The following is a 19,402-nucleotide window of genomic DNA, read 5'->3' as shown; positions in this document are numbered from 1 at the left end:
CGAGCAGAGAGCACACAGGCTGAGAGGACGAGTGTTGATAAAATTAGCTTATATACAGCTTAATCAGCAGCTAGCTTATATGCAGCTTTAAGTAGCAATTAGCTTATACACAGTTTAATTAATCACTAGTATATTTGTAGTTTTAATAACCATTACCTTATGAGGCTTTATTAACCACTAATACAATACACACAGTACACGCTAGGGCAAGGGAGAAACAGTGGAAGATTACTGGCTTAACTGCGTCACAAAGAACAGGCCGCCATCTTTAGAGAAGATAAGGAAGGAACAATAGACAGAGAGATTCAGGGACAACGCCCTAAGTAGTATCCACTCTTGACAACTTGTTTCTCAAGGTCCTCTTTCATGCAACATTTCACTACACACTGATAGAAGAAGACACCTTCTAGGAGGGGCCAAGGTGGACGGACGTCCACGGCTTCCACCCAGGTGTCATAACGTACAAACGTGCCACGCCTGCATCTTTGATTTTGACAAATGGACATCAAGGGGAGGTACCCTATATTAAGCTTCACACTGCTGTGTTCAAGTGTGACTCATGGTGAATCTCTGCGAAGTTCAACCATTAGCACCCAAGCTTGTTTGATTGCTGGGCTGAATAACTCTGTTGATAAATAAATCTATTGCTTTAATATAACTATACGCCTCTGAGAGCTTCTGTTTCATTCTTAAATCCGCTCTAAGTGTGAAAGACAGCTTTATTTTCACAACAAATTGGTGGAGAATGCGGGCAAGTTTGATACAGAGCAAATCGGATTGGAATGTTAACCGACCTCTCTATCTGTGATTTCAGAAACAAAATGCGAGTCTCCCCGGAGGCTGGGAGCCCTGGTATTTGCCACCAGGTCGTGCCTGCAGTTCGGGAACAGTCTGATAGTGCCGGCACATCTAACAGGTAGGCAGAAACCTATTTAACTGAATTCTGCATATTGTATTCATAGACATAATCTAAATTTTATCGGACTGACCGAACTGTGCGTATTGCATAGTCATAAAAGTATTGTAAAGAGTAAACACACAGCGGCGGAGTTATTCAGCCCAGCAATTTGGGGGTCTGTACATATGTGTGAATGAGTCCAGCAGAAGACGTTAGATAAAAGGCGAAAAATGACGTTTTTGTGGCAGCGTAGAGTGAAGTAGTGTGAGACGCGGTCGCGCGCCTTTTCTGTCGCTGTCACGTGCCTCGCACGGCGCGCTCAAATTCCTGCCACAAATAAAGCGTAATCTTTAACGTAATTATAAGACGTCTTGGGCTACGAAGAAATTGCATAACATGACGGGGATATATGTATATGTCATTGCTGTCATTGATAAACGGTATTGAGAAAAATTGACTGTGGAATTCCCGTATTGAGAACATCGAGTCTTAGGACATTAACTCGTGTGTGGCGTTCAGTGGAAAATAGTGTTACTCTGCTTAGAGTTTCCTCGACGGAGTTTCTGGACGAGAGCACAGAATTTAATTGTATCGGTGTGTCGTTAATAACGGACGAAGTTAAACCCGAAAGCGGAAAGGGCCTCAGAGCCCTGGGTTACTTAAAAGTGTGTTAAATTGTGTTGTTGATGTGCCGCACTGATGGTGTAGTGGATAACATAACAGTCTTCCACGCGGTAGGCCTGGGATCAGATCCCGGCTGTAACATTGTATTTGACAATAAGCAGCGGCCGTAGTGATGCATGTTTCTTTTGTGTGTAAGATAGGGAAAGAATCGATTATAATCTGACTGTGTTTGTTTGCTGAAAAAGCATTTGTTTTTCATTTGTATCGTGGTCGAGAGGTCAGCGGTACACAGTCTGTTTGCTGAGTTTGAATAAATAGAGGTCAATAGACTTTTCCTGTCGAGGTCTGTGTGCGATTATTTGTGGAATCACGGCTGTGTATGGTCGATTGAGTGTTTGAGTATAATGTCCACGTCCTTCGAGGACCGTGCGTGTATGTTTTAATTTTTGTTTATTTGTTTGACTGTATTTGTAAAGATATTCCTTTACCGTATTTGTGATCTGTGCGCATTTCAAAAATGGCAGTGTGTTGCAATTTTGTTTGAATGAAAGTGAATGTTTGAAGCGTACATATGAGAGAGAGACAGCTGAGAGCTACAGTCGAGTTGTTTCAGATGTTCATGTGCTTATCACATCATATGCTGAGGTTTTGAGTTGTGGTGCTGCAGATGTTCGTGTGCTTATCACAAGATTGACGGACGGTTGAGCAGAAAACACATATGAAGACGCACACTCTGCAATCACACACGAACATAAAAAACATTAGAATAGACTGAGAGACAGCAGAGGGTTAATAATAAGTGTCAGTTTTACTGGCGTAGTTAAAAAACTACTGATTTATTGGAAAATTGTGTTCCCTAGGGACCGTTAGCAAAGTTTATTGCGGAAACACAGCGAGCATTCATTCAGCCAGACAGACTGTGAGAATATTAAGGAGTGTGAGCTTTCCTGATAAGAAAGAACAGTGCAGCCTTGGATTGTGTCCGACTGCAAGGACAGAGAGCTGAAGGAAACTAAAAAGGGGGGGTTTATGGGCATATAGTTGCCATACTAATCTGAGAAATTCGAAACCACGTAACACACACACACCAGCACCTATCTAATTCAACTGCCCCTCTTCCCTCTCCATCCCCGCATCAGACACACACACCCGTACTAGACAAAGCACCCCCACTAACTTCTGATCCAGATGATAGAGACCTAAACCATAGAGTTACAGCCATTGAATGAGTAATTCCAAAAAAAACATAGAAGTTCACACCTAGCAGGGGTGAAAAGGGGGATTTGTAAATAAAATATATTCATTCACTGTTAAATAATATGCGTTATACTTGTAAAGCTTATATTGCGGAGTTGTGAGGTCACTGTATGTAGGTCAAAAATGCCGAAAGGGGCATTCCGTCATCCTTTCGTACGATAGGAACAGAAACAGTGACCCTGAAAGTAACGGCTTGCTTAAACCATCAGATTAGGGCATAAAACTGCCATCTTAGAGTGGGAGAAGAGTTTCTTTTTTATCTATTCACACAGAGACCTCAAAATGAGTTTAGAACTGTACTGATTTCGAAGGACATTTGACATGAGTTTTGGCTCTTTCTGTGGCCACTTCAGGAACTGCTACAAGAACAGTGGACAGGAGCTTTGGCTCCCTCTGGTGGACATTTGGGAATACTGCATTCAGACTTTTTATATTGCATATTAGTGAAGACACTGCTGCAACTATTAGCCTCAAAAGAAAACCAAGGTCCAAACATGTAGGAGACAAGTCACTTTCCTGGGTCGCACTCTCTCATCAAGCGACCCACAGCCCACAACCCACATCCCACAGCCCACAGCCCACAGCCCACAGAGAAAGCATCCTCCATCATGAAACACCTCAGCCCCACTAGTTTGAACACAAGAAGCAGAAGATGTGTTCACCATTCTCACGCAGACTCTGTCACATGCATCGGCACTTCAAGAATTGACTATTCACTCCCTTTCCACCTAGATGTTTCTGAACAAAAAGGAGGGATGGTAAATGCAGTTTTGTATCAGAAAAAAGGGGGAGAAAGAGACTCATCAAAGAATCCTCCTAAGCAAAGAATTCACATTCGGAGCTGCAAGAAAATCGAAAATTCAAAAAAAAAAAAGAATGCACAAGAGCACATATTGTCTATGAAACAGGACGAATGTTGCTACAAAGGAGATGAAGGAAACACAGCATCCTATGCTGTGGAGAGACAATTCGAAGATATGAAACACGCAATAGTAGCAGGAGGTATCCTACCTCAACCAGCATCAGCGCAACTAGCAGAAGTCGAAGCGCTCATACAAGCCTTGATAATAGCAGAAGGAAAATCAGTAAACATCTTCACAGATTCTGCTTACGCACATGGAGCAGCTCACGTTGATGGGCCCATGTGGCGAAGAAGAGGATACACGACATCAATGGACGCACCCATCAAACACAAGCAAGAAATCATGGCACTGGTGGAAGCTATGAAGCTACCAAAAAGAGTGGCAATCATGAAATGCAAAGGACATGATGGTAAAGCAAGGACCAGAATAAGTGTGGGAAACGACATGGCAGATGAAGCTGCTAAAGAAGAGGAGCAACAAAAGGAGAAAGTGGACTTTGGAGATCCCATGATGGCAGAGTGGTAGCACCAGCAGAATTGTGTGTCTCACTGATACCAGAGGCACGCATGAAGGAAAGAAAAGAACATTGCAAAGAATGCAAGTATTGTGGTGGCATCCACACATGGAAAGTATGGTGTCCCTCTTCTGCGACGAATGCACCACCTGTGGGGATCACAATGTGAAGAAACCGTACAAAACACCTATGGGCTCTTATCCTGTACCATCAGCCTGCTTCCAAGACATCAGCATAGACTTTACTGACATGGGACATGAAAACAGAGTACAAGGAAAAAGGTACATCTTGGTAATGGTGGACAGATTCTCAAAGTGGGTGGAGGCAATCCCAACTAAAAGAGAAGACGCACAGACAGTAATAAAGTGGCTGCAAACAGAACTGATACTTCGCTATGGTGTTCCTAGATGCATAAGGTCCGATAATGGTTCACATTTCAGTAATAAGCATTTGCAGGAAGTTGAAGCCGGACTAGGAATCATACATAGGTATGGATCAGTGTATCATCCACAGTCACAAGGACTGGTAGAGAGGGCAAATCAGACGCTAAAATCGAAAATAGCGAAGACATGTGTAGCATCAAAGCTGACATGGGTTGAAATTTTACCACTAGCTCTAATGGCAATGAGGAGCGCAAAAGGAAATGAGACGCATTTTTCACCACATGAGTTAATGACAGGGAGGCAAATGCCTGGTCCTCCAAGAAACGGTAGTCATATTCCTGCCTTAGATGTGCAGCAAGTTGAAATGAAGGCATATATGACTGCATTAATCATTCTCACGGAGGCTCTCTCCAAACAGGTCCAGCGAACCAGTGCAGCTGACCAGGAAAAGGTAAAAAATCTCATCCGAGAGGGTGACTGGGTCAGGGTCAAAGTTCATAAGAGAAAGTGGACTGACCCCAGGTGGACAGGGCCGTACGAAGTGAAGGAGGTTACTTCACACTCGGTCCAGGTCATAGGTAAAGCAGGAGCACCTTGGCACCACCTGTCACACTGTGCCCCAGCACCTGAGCCGTCCAGACCTCTAGCAGAGGTCCGAGGTAATCTGACGCAAAATGCAGGATAATTTGTTTTGTAATTTGTAATTTGACTTTTCAGCAACCACCAACAGGTGATCCAATTAGCTACAGGACATGGAAGCGACAATGTTTGGTTAAATTGGATTGTTGATAATGCTATAAAAAACAAAATGGGTGGCTGTATAGCTTGTGCTGCAGCTAGATCAGCTATGTTCACCGAACCAGCACCACTATATCCTGAATCTGACCCAACAGGATACGCGTGCATGACAAATATGACTAAAATGGCTACTCCACCAAATTGCACGACTCTGGCATCCATATTTAAAGTACAAAACCTGACCCAACGCAGACGCAGACATATCTTAGCAAAAAGAGCAGCTGGAACTGAGTTCAGTCTGGACAAAGGTCCAACCTACATAGATGCAATCGGAGTGCCCAGAGGAGTGCCTAATGAATACAAATTGATAGACCAAATTGCAGCAGGTTTTGAGAGTATCGTGAGTATAATTCCATGGATAACAGTGAATAAAAACGTTGATCGTATCAATTATGTGCATTACAATGTTCTTCGTTTGGCTAATCATACTAGGGATGCAATAGAGGGTCTGGCTGAGCAGCTGGCCCCAACTTCTTTGATTGCTGTGCAAAACAGAATGGCTTTGGACATGTTGCTTGCTGAAAAAGGAGGTGTTTGCTCAATGTTTGGAGACCTGTGTTGCACTATCATCCCCAACAACACTGCGCCGGACGGTTCAGTCACAAAAGCACTGAATAGTCTGAAGGCACTGTCAAAAGAAATGCAGGAAGCATCAGGTGTGAACAATCCATTTGGAGATTGGATGGAAAACATGTTTGGAAAATGGAAGCACCTGATCTTGTCAATAGCAGTGTCAGTGGGTGTGTTCATTGCAATACTGGTCTCATGTGGATGTTGTATAATACCCTGTATTCATTCTTTGGTTGGCCGTCCTATCACCACTGCCCTCTCCAAGGAACCACCACCACCCCCTCCTTATGGAGCTTACCCAGTATGGGAAGAGCAGAACAGCCTGGTAGGGTCAGGAGAGGCAGAGGCAGACACAAGCGTGTGAACAGGGTAGGAAGGTTAAGAAAGTGACGTCCTTCAGACGTCAAGAGAGGGATTTGTTGATAAAATTAGCTTATATACAGCTTAATCAGCAGCTAGCTTATATGCAGCTTTAAGTAGCAATTAGCTTATACACAGTTTAATTAATCACTAGTATATTTGTAGTTTTAATAACCATTACCTTATGAGGCTTTATTAACCACTAATACAATACACACAGTACACGCTAGGGCAAGGGAGAAACAGTGGAAGATTACTGGCTTAACTGCGTCACAAAGAACAGGCCGCCATCTTTAGAGAAGATAAGGAAGGAACAATAGACAGAGAGATTCAGGGACAACGCCCTAAGTAGTATCCACTCTTGACAACTTGTTTCTCAAGGTCCTCTTTCATGCAACATTTCACTACACACTGATAGAAGAAGACGCCTTCTAGGAGGGGCCAAGGTGGACGGACGTCCACGGCTTCCACCCAGGTGTCATAACGTACAAACGTGCCACGCCTGCATCTTTGATTTTGACAAATGGACATCAAGGGGAGGTACCCTATATTAAGCTTCACACTGCTGTGTTCAAGTGTGACTCATGGTGAATCTCTGCGAAGTTCAACCATTAGCACCCAAGCTTGTTTGATTGCTGGGCTGAATAACTCTGTTGATAAATAAATCTATTGCTTTAATATAACTATACGCCTCTGAGAGCTTCTGTTTCATTCTTAAATCCGCTCTAAGTGTGAAAGACAGCTTTATTTTCACAACACGAGCAGAGAGCACACAGGCGGAGAGGACGAGCAGGAAAAGCATATATTTTGTGCAGATATCATATCTTACACACATTACTGGGTACATTCAATAGTTCAAAAACACAAATATTGACAATTTGTATAATTTATGATAATTATAATTTTTTTTTTTTTTTTTTTTGTGTGGCTCATGGTGGGGCCATGCCCCATTGCCCTCTATTGACCAGCCGCCACTGACTACAACTATTAAGGCTGCTGCTTCTAAACATTACTACTAACACGACTACTACAACCACTACTAACACAAGACAGATAGACAGATATATTGTCTGTTTAGTTTCATCATTAGTAGCAGACTTATTTATTATTAGTTTATTAGTGTTATTGTAGTTTTTTCATGCAGATAAAGAACTCACTGACTGTGGTGGCAATGGTGGAGTCATGGGGAATGTCAGTGTGAGCCTCTGCAAGATCAGACTATTATTAATCATAAATATGAAACAAATACTTCTCTCCGGCTCATTTTACAACTTTACAGTGCGCATGCATTCTAGAGTTGTTGTGTTAGGGCTTCCACTTACTTGTTGCTGTGCTCTCTGGTGGTTGTGTTGTGGTTCTGCGTGGGTCAGCTGAAAAACAATGAATAAGAAGCTCAGCAGCTTGTTCATCGTCTGAAATCATATCATCTTTAGTATGAATAAGATACAAAACAACTACCAACACCCTTAGTGTGAAACACAGGCTTTTGGTATCTTCAATAATTTTCGTCAGATCTCCGAAATAAAATGTTCTCACTTGGTTGAACATTCAACAATCTTCCCCAACCATCAAGTTATTTATTTAAGATGCAGAGAACATAATTCAATCCTGACACGTTGCATAAAACAACATCTACACTGCGACCAAAGTGCATCTTGTGCACTCAGAATGCGTCGGGTATATTTTTTCATATGGTCTAGTGGAGCCCAGGAGTTGACGATCTCTAGAAGTGAGTTTCAGAGATGCTTCTTAACCAATCACCGTGTGTAGGGGGTTATTTTAAGGTCTACGGAAAAGATGGATTTTAAGGTTATAACATAGGGGGGGTGCAAAATACATGCTCTTATTTATTGTTCTCTGTCTGCTTATCATATTGTGGTTAATGTGTTAAGACAAGGGCTGTACTGAATGACTTGGACATTTGAATACAAAATCCACATTTGAATGCTGTGCAGGTTTGATTTTTTGCACTCTTTGTATTTCTTGTTGTGTGCATCCATTCATTCATTGTTTTTGGCATGCTGGACACTTCGCATACTCAAATTTCAGCTAAACCGGATCGGCTATGTGTGACATTTTGCCCGCCACATGGAGCAAACCAAAGATTTTATCTGATCAGTGCGACGAGAAAAAAAACAACTAAAATCCAGTTTTGCGAAGGCACAACCCACCTAACTGTTTTACAAAATCCAAACTGTGTACAGCACAGTGGAACAATACAACAATGTTCTCTGGCAGTTAAGTACAAATCGATTGAGTTGCAACAAAGACATTGTGCTGCACAGACAAGTACATATTACGGCGCATCTCCCGATGATCAAGTCAGTATCATTTTGAAATTGCTGTCATAGAGCAATGTTTCAATCCTCATACAGTACTCCCTCCCCCCCTTCCACCAAGTAACATACTTCGTATGACTGGGGACATTTCCACTAGAGTCAGGTGACGTGTATCACATCGCTCCTTTCTGATTTCAATTTTGGTGGATGTTATTGAACTTGAGGGTTGGATTATAAAAGCTGCTTCCATTTTCTGTTTGCTTGTGAATTCAGATCCAATAAAGGGACATCAAACCCCAAACGTATTTACATGTTTTCAAGTCAGATCTCCTGGACCTATCACTGGAAAAACGCAAAGCTTTCCTACTGGATCGTGGATGTCGTGAATCAAGACGAACAACAAATAAAATCTTACGTATACACTTGAGGCTGAGGACGGGCGGTACCCAATGTGCAAGACCATTGTCAGTTTCCGTGCATTTGATCAAACCGGAAGTTCCCACCTTCCTCACTTTTCCTTCTTTGCACTTGTAGCGAAAAGTGTGGTTAATTTTGAAGCACTTCTCTGTTTCAAGTACCGGTAGAGTTAGATTCCTTTTGGGAACTTCTGGACATGGACAACGTTTTGTATCTGGAAGAATGGCAAAATTTACAATGAAGATGTCCACACAGAAGTAGCAACAAGAGAAAAAATAAAATGGTTCACTCATTTTATTATTATGATTGTCATCATTATTAGTTAGTTTTAGATAACAAAGGAAAACACCTCTAGAACTACAAAAAAAGTGGCTGTGGAATATGTCAGTGAATAAGTCTTGTTGGCCGCTACGGTCTGAGAGGATTCGTTTAGTCTAGTGGACAATATATCGCCATTTCCTCCGGGACCGAGTTCGTGCAAGGCATACACAATAAAATGCAGATCGGCAGAGATCTTTTCCAGACGTGGTTTGCGTGCGAGTAATTGCAGAATTGCAGCAGTGTATGGTTGATTGCGTGCAGCGTAATGTCTCAGGGAGACATCAATTAGTTTTAAATCTCCTTTACTTTTTACTACTGAATTTTATTTCTTACACTGTTTCTTTAATTGTTTTTAAATCTCCTTTTCTTTTCCTTATGTTTTGATGCTTTTAATGGTTTTATGTGAAGCACTTTGAATTACCTTGTTGTTGAAATGTGCTATACAAATAAACTTGCCTTGCCTTGGATTATGCAGGGCGATTCTGCGTCATTAGGTTTATTAACCTTTTGCTTTACTGTGACTCCACAAACTGTTTTATTGTACATCTATCTCTAGATGACTCAGTAACACATTAGCACAGGTCAAAAGAGTAGTTATCTCTTCAAACTCTGTTTTACCGAGATTTAAAAAGGATCCCACAGTTTCCTTCAGGTGTTTGTTCAAAAAAGGACTATTTTTCTTTTTTTTGCGTCTCTAAGTTTCGATTTCATACAAAAAAACAAAACATGGCGCAGAACTGAAAATGAAGTATCTGTTTATTCTCCTTGACCCCTGACCAGTCTCAAGGTAGCTAGACAATTAGCCTTCATTCCTGTGCATTCCTTCTGATGTGTGACTTTCTTCACGCACATAGGGCTATTTGGTTATCGCAGTGTTGCCTGTATGTTTTCTTAATTGCTTGTATTGACTGAATTGTGTTTTTACTGTGTTGTTATCGATGCGTTTGCTTTGTCTAATCACAGTTAATCACACTAGACTAAACAAATCCTCTCAGACCGTAGCGGCTGAGAGCGAAAGTTAAAATAATAATTACGATGATAACAATAAAAAGTAAACGACAATGAATGGTTTGGGTTAGTTCATGGTTATTACATTGCAGTACCGTTTGGATCACATGAACGTATAGTGATGAATATTCTTTAAAGAGAGTTCTGAACATAATCAAATATAAAGTGTGTATATTTTGCACTCACCGTTGGAGCAGCGCGCAGCCCCGAGCAGACAGATCGTCAGAACGCAGACAGAGAATAAAGCAAAAGGGGAACCCAGATCCATCTGACTGCTCTGCGGAGACTTCATAAAACATGTTCGCCAAGCAAACCATGACCATCACTGCCCACTGCTCTGTCGCTCCTTAAATTGTCCCACTCACTTTCGCTTTAAGTGCCACTCCTCTTTACCATGGACCAATATGTAAAGCCGTGAATCACGTGGTCTGTAGTAACGTAACAGTCCTACGCCCACACCGGCCCACTTTTCGGCTGCAGGGTGACGTTTTCTTCCTCCACTCGAACAAACGCATACCACGATAATACATGCTATGTTATGCGAGGGCACAGAACTGCCATTAAAAAAAGCATTGCTCCGTGTTGCTCTGGTGCGAGAGAGGCGAGTACATTGAAGCGTAATACAGTGGTGACCATAAAGTCATCCAGCCGCTAGGTGGGGCAAGAGCGGAAAGTGCAGTCGAGCGACTGGACTGTCGTGCTTAGTTTTGTTGTTGTGCTCTCGGCTTCCGGCTCGTACAGCGAGGAGATAGCTCCACATCAAATGTTCCTCTGAACTCCTTTTATGCTGTAGGCACTTACATGCAGTTGATGCCAAGGTGTTTCTAAAAAACAGTAGGTTAATAATACGGTTCTTTTAAACATAATTAGTTTAGACGTAGACAGCAAAGTAGCTATATTAGCATTAGCTAACGTTAGCTAATTGATGTTTAGCCAGTTTCTCCTGGTCTGTTTGAGTTTAAGACAGGTCTACATTAACTAAATATAGCAAGTGATATTTCGACATGTCGTTGCATTGAACCTCCCATGAATAAAACATTTGGATACAACAAAAGTGAACCAGCTTTTCAATTAGGCTGCTACTCAGGTACAGCCTCAATTTCTGTCCCAAGTTGCAGAACGAAATGATGCTAACGTTAAATCAAATGAAACGTGTCTGCAGGATACAGAGGCACTGCGATGTCGCTGTATGATGACCTCGGCGTGGGCGCCAGTGACACCAAGACCGAAGGCTGGTCCAAGAACTTCAAGCTGCTGCAGTCCCAGCTGAAGGTGAAGAAGGCGGCTCTGACTCAGGCCAAGGTGGGTAACGTTACGTGCAGTACAAGTACAGTGCACACGAACAATAGGAGAATGAAGGAGAAACACATCTGTCAGAGGATACCTTGTTGATGTTAGTGAAAGAAGAGAGTGCATATACAGTAGAGATGATAAACGACGTAGAATAACATGTAACCAAGCAAATGTAAAATTTAGAAAAAGTGTTGAGAATGCCAAACAATTGCAACATGGAAACACCAATGTGGACTTATTCAATGAGTGTGTGTGTGTAGACCCAGCGGATGAAGCAGACCACGGTCTTGGCTCCGGTTATTGATCTAAAGAGAGGAGGCTCCAGTGATGACAGACAGATCACAGACACTCCTCCACATGCTGCCGCTGGAATTAAGGTCTGTCTTATCCAGTGACCCCGGGTTATCAGTGTTCATGAAATCCTCTGAGTTTATAAAATGTTTGGAATGTTCAAAGTGCTTTGATTCGTCTGGATGTAAGCCAAAGACGCAGAGTGAAAATGTTCAGTACGTAATGTTAATAATATGTAACCGAGCACTGTGTGGTGTTGTGATCCAGTTGCATGAACACTCCTTCCATATCCGCTGAAAATGAATGTAAATATCCTCATCAAAATAGTTTTACAGCTGCATCGGGAGATCTCTAACTCTCTCATATTGTGGGCCATACGTGTATGTGTGTGTGTGTGTGTGCGCTTCAGGAAGCCGTGCCGAGTGGTTTCTCTTCTGGCGACGCGCTGATCCCGTTGGCGGACGAGTACGATCCGATGTTCCCCAACGACTACGAGAAAGTGGTGAAGCGACACCGAGAAGAACGACAGCGCCAGAGGGAGCAGGAGCGGCAGAAGGAGATCGAGGAGAGAGAAAAGTACTGTCATGACTCAAATCCCTCGTTGTCTTTTCCCTAATGGTTGCTGTTCAGCATCCGGGTGGATCTTGATGCACCTGTAATTGTGTGTTTGTAGCAACAACATGGGACCAAACCCAGAAAAGTCCTGTAGGACTTTAGATATTTCTCATCTAATAGTAGTCCTGAATACTAAATATTTATCAGAACACAGGAGCTCTGTCTGAATCTTGAACCTGGTGTGTTGCAGGAAGAGGAAAGACAGGCCAGAAGGCGGAGCTCCAAGTGGTTTCTCTCGTTTCCCTGCAGCAGAGGGCGAGTCGGATGAGGAGGAGGACTTCGACACAGAGCGGAGGAAACGGAGTGAGTGATTTTACCTCACATGGCGCACATGTAAAGCACCTGTAGGAATATACGTGGAACTGTTATCTGTTGATGGTTTCATGTTTTCAGAGCTGTAGCATCAAGGCCAACTTTACCAAGATGATTTAGACATAATTTGTCAGCACCTGACGTAAAACCAAATTCTCTCCGGATGAGCTTTTCTCCACTTTTAGGGAAAGAAATCCATTTTGGAATTTCCCCATTAAACACAAGCTTATCCTTCCTCACAGAGTCTCTGTGTGAGCTTAACATGCTTTTCTTAGGTTTAACGGTTGAGAGTAGGTATGTAAATAAATATATCAAACATTTTACTCTTTGATGAACAGCATAATAATGGGGAAACATAGTAGTGCGGTGTCTGATGAGGTACATTGAATTCAGTTGCTGTGTATCACAGTCACCATGTTTCAAACGAGACTAAAGCTAAACTTCACCTGTCTGACGTGATGGATCTCTCTCTCTCTCTCTCTCTCTCTCTCTCTCTCTCTCTCTCTCTCTCTCTCTCTCTCTCTCTCTCTCTCTCTCTCTCTCTCTCTCTCTCTCTCTCTCTCTCTCTCTCTCTCTCTCTCTCTGTCTCTCTCTCTAGTGATGGGTGGAGCAGCTATCGCTCCTCCTTCTTCACTCGTGGATAAGGATGGTAAGTCTTCAGATTCATCACTCGTCTAAGGAAAACCAAAATAGAGCAGGAACAGCGGTCTGCTCGGTGGTAATCCTGTGTGAAATGCTCCTACGTTTCTTTTGGTTAGTCGGTGGAAAATTAGGTCTTGGTCCCTGAAAAGTCACGTTACATGTAACAGTTAACCACACATGGCGGTTGTGTGTGGAATACGTGAGCACCGTATAGTGTTTAATTGGCAGTTTGTCTACAGCAGAGGGCAGCGTTTTCTACATCGTCAGAGTTTGAGGTGTCTTTAACGTTGTGAATGTCAGTTTAAAATCACAAGGAAGGAAAAACAAAGAAGACCAAACAGAATACATGAAAAGAATAACAACAGGAAATATGTTGTTAAGACCTCAGTGCTGCACCACGTGTCAGTAATGGTTGTGCTTTTAGGCTCATCGTACACCTACGAGGATGAAGGCCGTCCTGCCAGAGGCTCAAAGGCCGCCATCCCTCCACCTATGTACGAGGACTCCGAGCGGCCACGTTCACCGCCCGTACCAACCAGCTCCTTCCTGGCCAACATGGGGTGGGTGGGACGCACACACAACTGGCAGGCAATATATGTTTTTGAGTCGTAACTTAATTTTAATATCGCAACAAATCCCGCTTTTGAACCCCCACAGAGGTACGGTGGCCCATAAGATCATGCAGAAGTACGGCTTCAAAGAAGGCCAGGGCCTGGGGAAGCACGAGCAGGGCCTCAGCACGGCGCTGTCTGTGGAGAAGACCAGCAAGAGAGGTGGAAAGATCATCATTGGCGACGCCGCAGAGAAACGTAAGTACTTTCTACCTGTCATCTGCATGAACCGTCCTTTGCTTGTGTCTCCTCCAGACCGTGCGTTCGGTCTCAGTCTGTCAAACATTGACTTTCAGTTTCAACAGAAGTGTTTTGATCTGTTCATGTGTATTATTGCTCTACACTCATCAGTGACCATCATGGTGTCATTCCAGGATCAGTTTTGATGTTTTACTGTGACTCTGTGTGCACGTCTTTTTCATTTTGTGTACTTGTGTGTGTGTCTGTCTGTGTGTGTGTGTGACTGAGCAGCAGGGTCCAGCCAGACAGTTGCTGCTGAGACTTCAGTCGGAGGCTTTGCAGGTTGGCCGTCACTCCCATTTTCTCAATTTTTGTTTTTTTCATTACGCACAGTGTAGCGTCCTGCCTGTCTTTTATTCTAGCAGCGTGTGTGTTTGCATGCGTTTTATCCATGTATGTGTTTATTTAAACAGCAGTGCGAGGAGTTCTGTGTTAAAATGGTATGGCAATGAGTTCAATAGTCGCCCTCGCTGAATGTGGGATAACACTGCAGTCTGCACTTGTTTCGTAATGTTGCTTTGAATCAAGTCTTTGTTTACCCCCTAAACGTATTTGTTGTCAGCCCAAACTGAGGTCACAACTGACCATTATTTTCCTTCTCATTGCCTATAATTTGCATTGTTTTCTGATTAGTTTCCCAACCTCATCGACAATAATATTAGGCTAAATCCACAACGCTTATTTACTTCTACAAATAATCTAGCATTTACCTTTTTCTGTGTTTGTGCAGAGTAAACAAATAAGATATCCTGTTAATTAGTGAGTTTTAGAGGCGTTGGTTGGTGGATTTTGTTACCCGCTTACAGACTTTATGCTAAGCTAAGTTAACCAGCTGCTGGCTGTTGCTTCCTGATCACCGGATACACATGAGATGGTACCCGATCTTCTCATTTAACTCTCTCCAGAGAGCGAATAAGCAAATTTCACAAAACGTCAAACTCTTGCCTTAAAGATTAGAATAGTCCTTTCAGAACTCCACTAGTTTGTAAGTGTTAGCGACAATAAGAAAACACGGAGCGCAGACTGTGACCTCAGAGGCAAACGTAAGCGAGAGATGGAATGGGTTAACGAGGAGTGTGGCGTTCTGTTTTTGAGCGCTTTGAAATGAAAACAGTGGACGTCACCCGTTGCTTCTTTCTGGATGCAGTGTTTGCTTTCAATCACTAGATGTCACAGTTTGATCATCTGTCATCACTGCTTTGTTTTCAGCAAAACTGCCGCAGTTGTATGACTTTATAATTTAGAGGGATTTGCAGCCAGTGTGCAGGAATCTGTAATCAGTACTGTCCAGTGTACAGGACAAGAGTTTAGATGAGAATACAGTCACTCTTCAGACGTTCTCTCCCTGGTCCCCTCAAGTGGAAGTAGAGTTCAGGACTCCTTTGTTGCTTAGTCATACTAATAGTATTAGTAATAGTTTCCTCGGCAGCATCTATAACACAATAAAAAGCAGTGCTTTAACATATGCCAGACGTGACAGGAAAACCGTGTCGGCTCAGCAAACAGAACAGTTTTTATAACAGCTTTTGAACAAAATACTTTTCTGACTTGTTTAATCGATCACAGGAATCAAGCTCAATGCGATACAACTTATTGTTAGCCAGTTCACCAGCAGCCTGTGGATATTCTTTAAAAAAAATGTCTGTTTCCATCCAACCAGCGGACTCTTCCAAGAAGTCAGACATCAACCCGCTCACAGAGATCCTCAAAAACCCGACCAAAGTGGTCCTGCTGAGGGTATGTGTGTGTGTTCTTAAATGTTGTTTTCCAGATTGGAGCAGAACATGAAGTGAATACCAGAGCTTCTGGTGCAGTTTGAGCCCTCGTTATCTTCCGTGCTCCCATGCACGTAGCCCTGATGTCTCTGTTTGTCTCGTAGAACATGGTGGGCCGCGGAGAGGTGGACGAGGACTTGGAGGGGGAGACGAAAGAGGAGTGCGAGAAATACGGCAAAGTGGTTAAATGTGTCATATTTGAGGTGAGGGAATAAAAAAAAATGCACAAAGTGCGCCGTGGATTTGTTGATCAAACGGGACAATCACAATGAAACTTTGCTCCTCAGATTGCAGTCGTGCCAGATGAGGAAGCTGTCCGGATATTCCTGGAGTTTGAGAGGGTGGAGTCAGCCATCAAAGGTCAGTATCTTTCTTGTCGTCTCATGCGCGCACTCCCGCATGAGCCCTCCGCTGATAGGTCCACTTGTTCTTTATCATCATCCACATTTCCCTTGGGGTTCTGCTTTCAGCGGGTCACCTCCACACGCCGGCCGGCTGTTTTTTTTTGGGGGGGTTTGGGCGATCGACTTTTATGTAACTGCACCCGTTTCTTCCCACCGTTTTATAACTGCTCTAATAATGCGGGGTGAAAGTGTGCCCCGTTCTAAATGGGTCGGCCCAGATCAGGAACAAGGTGAGACTCCCTGCGGTGTTGCATCACACGTGGCCCAGCAGCCCCGGCGTCTCCCCTGCGGCACCGGCAGAAGCGCGCTTACATCACAGCTCTCAGGAAAGCGGGACAGACACTCGGAGGGCCTCGGTCATAACGCGTCGTTTTCAAGTGTCACACTGCCTCTATTTCTACGGAGGAGGACGAAACATTGCACTGCTCCCAGGAGGGAAAGTCTCTCGCTGTTCCTCGATAGGGAGGTCAGAGGTCATGGTCCCACAGTAACGGGAAGGAGATGACCACTGTGTTGTCTTGCTCAAGGAACCCCGTCCCACCTGTTTTCCTTCTGCAACTGCGGGAAATTTCAGTAAAGTCATTCTCAGGCCGAAGTTAGCTGTAATTTAAAGTTTTTAATTTTGCTGTAGTCATTCCAGGGTGGCATCAGGGCTACATCACCATATAGCTACAGCCAAAAAGACTAGAGAAAAGTTAGCTTAGCACAAAGACTGGGAACAGGGTGGAAACAACCCTGGCATCATTTCGTTTGGTGTATTTCTCTTCCTGGTGAAAGTACAGCAGCATATTTCCAGGGCCTTGTAAATAACCCTGCGATTCAACCATGGGCCAAGAGTCACATGTTCAAGTGCCCTTCAGGAGCTGGTCAAAGGCATTCTGGGACACTTTGGAAAAACCAGCTGAAATGAATACAGATGAGGCAGGGTAACACTTCTGCATACTATTATACCATGTATAACCCCGTCAAAGCAGGTTTTCTTTTATTTGGCAGCACTGATCCTTATGTGGAAAGGTTTATCTGTGTACTTGGGTACAGTCTGACCTTAACTCCCTCCCTCCCTCTCCCTCCCTCCCTCCCTCTCCCCTCTACAGCCGTGGTGGATCTGAACGGACGGTATTTCGGCGGGCGAATCGTCAAGGCCTGCTTCTACAATCTAGACAAGTTTTGGGTTTTGGACCTCGGTGAGCAGTTCTGATGTCTCCCTGGGCGCACATCGTCTCCTCACTTGTACATAAAACCTTTTGTTTAATTTCCTGAACAGCATTGAAGTGCCTGTATCTAGTGGTGAGTCCATCTTGTAGATCATTGTTTTTTGTTTTTTTTTGTCCCGAGATGAAAAATACCTTTATATCAAGACAAATTAAAGGGTATAAACTACGTCTAGTTTTCTTGTTTCTTTATTTATGTGTCATTATTCTGTGTAGATGTATGTTTTTGTTGTTGAGTTTAACATTTTTAGCATTTCTTAGAGTCAGTATGGGAATTAGAAAGCAGCCTAGACATGGTGACTGAGCTACAGTTGTTTTCCAGTTTGAAAATGTGAAATATTTCATCCTGGTACAAACACTCCGTAGCAAACCCATAAATGTAACTCAAAACTTGCACACATCTGTCATGGAGCCTAGTTTCTTCTCTGAATTTTGTCTGACATAACACCGGTTCCACGGTAGCGTTGGGACATCCCAGGGGCCCGATAGTCTTAATTTAGCCCTGATGGATTATGGGAAGGGGAGTGTGACGGTGAACGCAGCCCCAGCCTCATTCAGAATTATGTAAGCGCACCAAAAAGGGCCTCATGAGGTGCTGGTGAGATACGTCAGGAAGCATCCCACCGGAGCAGGCTTAATCAGATCAGGATAGATCCTCATTCATACTGCAGGGGTCAAAGGTCGAGGGAGTATGGCTGTGATGAAAGACAGAAGTTTGACCGGCTGTTATCAATATGTTTCTCACGCACTACAGTAAAACGTTTTCAATAATATTTTCACAGAATGCTTCTTATCTTTCTCCTGCTACTTCAAAACGACAAGCTAGACCGACGTTCCTTTACTTTGAAAAGCTGGAAATGAAAAAATAAAACAATGAGTTCCTTCTGGTGATTTTGAATAAAGTAGAAAAAAAGAACAAGCTAAATAACAGACACACTTGCTGTGCCACAGTTGGGCCTGTAATAGCAGTGTGTGTGTGTGTGTGTGTAGTCTGTATGTGTGTGTGTGTGTGCGCGCGCACATGTAGGAACCAGGTGTGAAAGCCATGCTGAGAGCGTGTCCTGAACGTGCGCCGCAGAGTGGAGTGATGTGATTGGCTGTCAGCGGCATATTTAACCCTGGCCTACATACCAGCCGGTGTGACTTGAGACGAGGTCGAGAGGTTACGATGCGTTTGGCTCACTGGATATGTTGTGTGAACATATCCAGTGAGTGAATACATTAAGTCAGGGATTTATATTTTGTGGATGCAACCTTCTGATTATCTCTTCATTCCAGTGTGCTGATGGTTCTCTCTGAACCAATTGAATGCATTTATAGCTAAACGTCAATATGGCGCGACTGCAGTTTTAACCACTTTAGATGCAGGTGTCCTCCAAAGGGTCACATGGTGCAGTAAATCTGAGGGGTCGTGAGATGATTAATGTGGTAGGGTAGAAAAAACAACAAAGTTCTTTTTTTAAATTTCTTTTTTGGGGGCTTTTACCTAATCGTTGCTTTTATTATAAAATTCGACTTTAACCTCTTTGGTTCTTGAACAGGTATTTTAAAGGAGGCTATCTGTGAGGTTCACTGTGGCGGAACTGCTGACAACTACTGGTTGAATCTTAAATAATGTGCTATACTTCATAAGGCTATCACATGGTTTTTTATGGGAAAAATAACTTGACTGTAGCTGCTGAATAAACGTAGCAGTGAAAAAAGGAGCAAAGTAAG

At 43.2% G+C, this 19,402-nt stretch overlaps 2 protein-coding genes across 12 annotated transcripts in view; one reads left to right on the top strand and one right to left on the bottom strand.

Annotated features, from left to right (window-relative positions):
* Positions 1-10,643, bottom strand: part of il15ra (interleukin 15 receptor subunit alpha) — a 29,973-nt gene extending 19,330 nt beyond the window's left edge. For 7 of the 11 annotated variants that reach the window (XM_079294947.1, XM_079294946.1, XM_079294950.1 and 4 more), the window contains exons 1-4: positions 10,479-10,643; positions 8,962-9,177; positions 7,590-7,637; positions 7,425-7,472 (exon numbers count right to left, since the gene is read on the bottom strand). In XM_079294947.1, coding sequence (XP_079151073.1) covers positions 7,425-7,472; positions 7,590-7,637; positions 8,962-9,009 — 144 coding nt within the window. In that variant the 5' untranslated portion in view covers positions 9,010-9,177; positions 10,479-10,643. Of the gene's footprint in view, positions 1-7,424; positions 7,486-7,589; positions 7,638-8,961; positions 9,178-10,478 lie in introns of all 11 variants that reach the window. The other 4 variants (XM_079294956.1, XM_079294951.1, XM_079294955.1 and 1 more) reach the window with 4 other exon arrangements.
* Positions 10,644-10,918: 275 nt separating this feature from the next.
* rbm17 (RNA binding motif protein 17) lies at positions 10,919-17,855 on the top strand. The gene is made up of 13 exons (XM_079294941.1): positions 10,919-11,126; positions 11,455-11,594; positions 11,846-11,962; positions 12,286-12,452; positions 12,682-12,794; positions 13,402-13,452; positions 13,870-14,005; positions 14,103-14,254; positions 14,528-14,578; positions 15,957-16,033; positions 16,176-16,274; positions 16,359-16,431; positions 17,570-17,855. The coding sequence occupies exons 2-13, from the start codon at positions 11,472-11,474 to the stop codon at positions 17,671-17,673; spliced, it is 1,263 nt and encodes a 420-aa protein (XP_079151067.1). The 5' UTR covers positions 10,919-11,126; positions 11,455-11,471; the 3' UTR covers positions 17,674-17,855.
* The last annotated feature ends 1,547 nt before the right edge of the window (positions 17,856-19,402 follow it).

Source organism: Melanostigma gelatinosum (assembly GCF_949748355.1).
Source record: "Melanostigma gelatinosum genome assembly, chromosome: 22".
Classification (NCBI taxonomy): Eukaryota; Metazoa; Chordata; class Actinopteri; order Perciformes; family Zoarcidae; genus Melanostigma; species Melanostigma gelatinosum.
The sequence above is the reverse complement of the archived record's forward strand: the minus strand, read 5'-3'. Positions and strand labels throughout refer to the sequence as shown.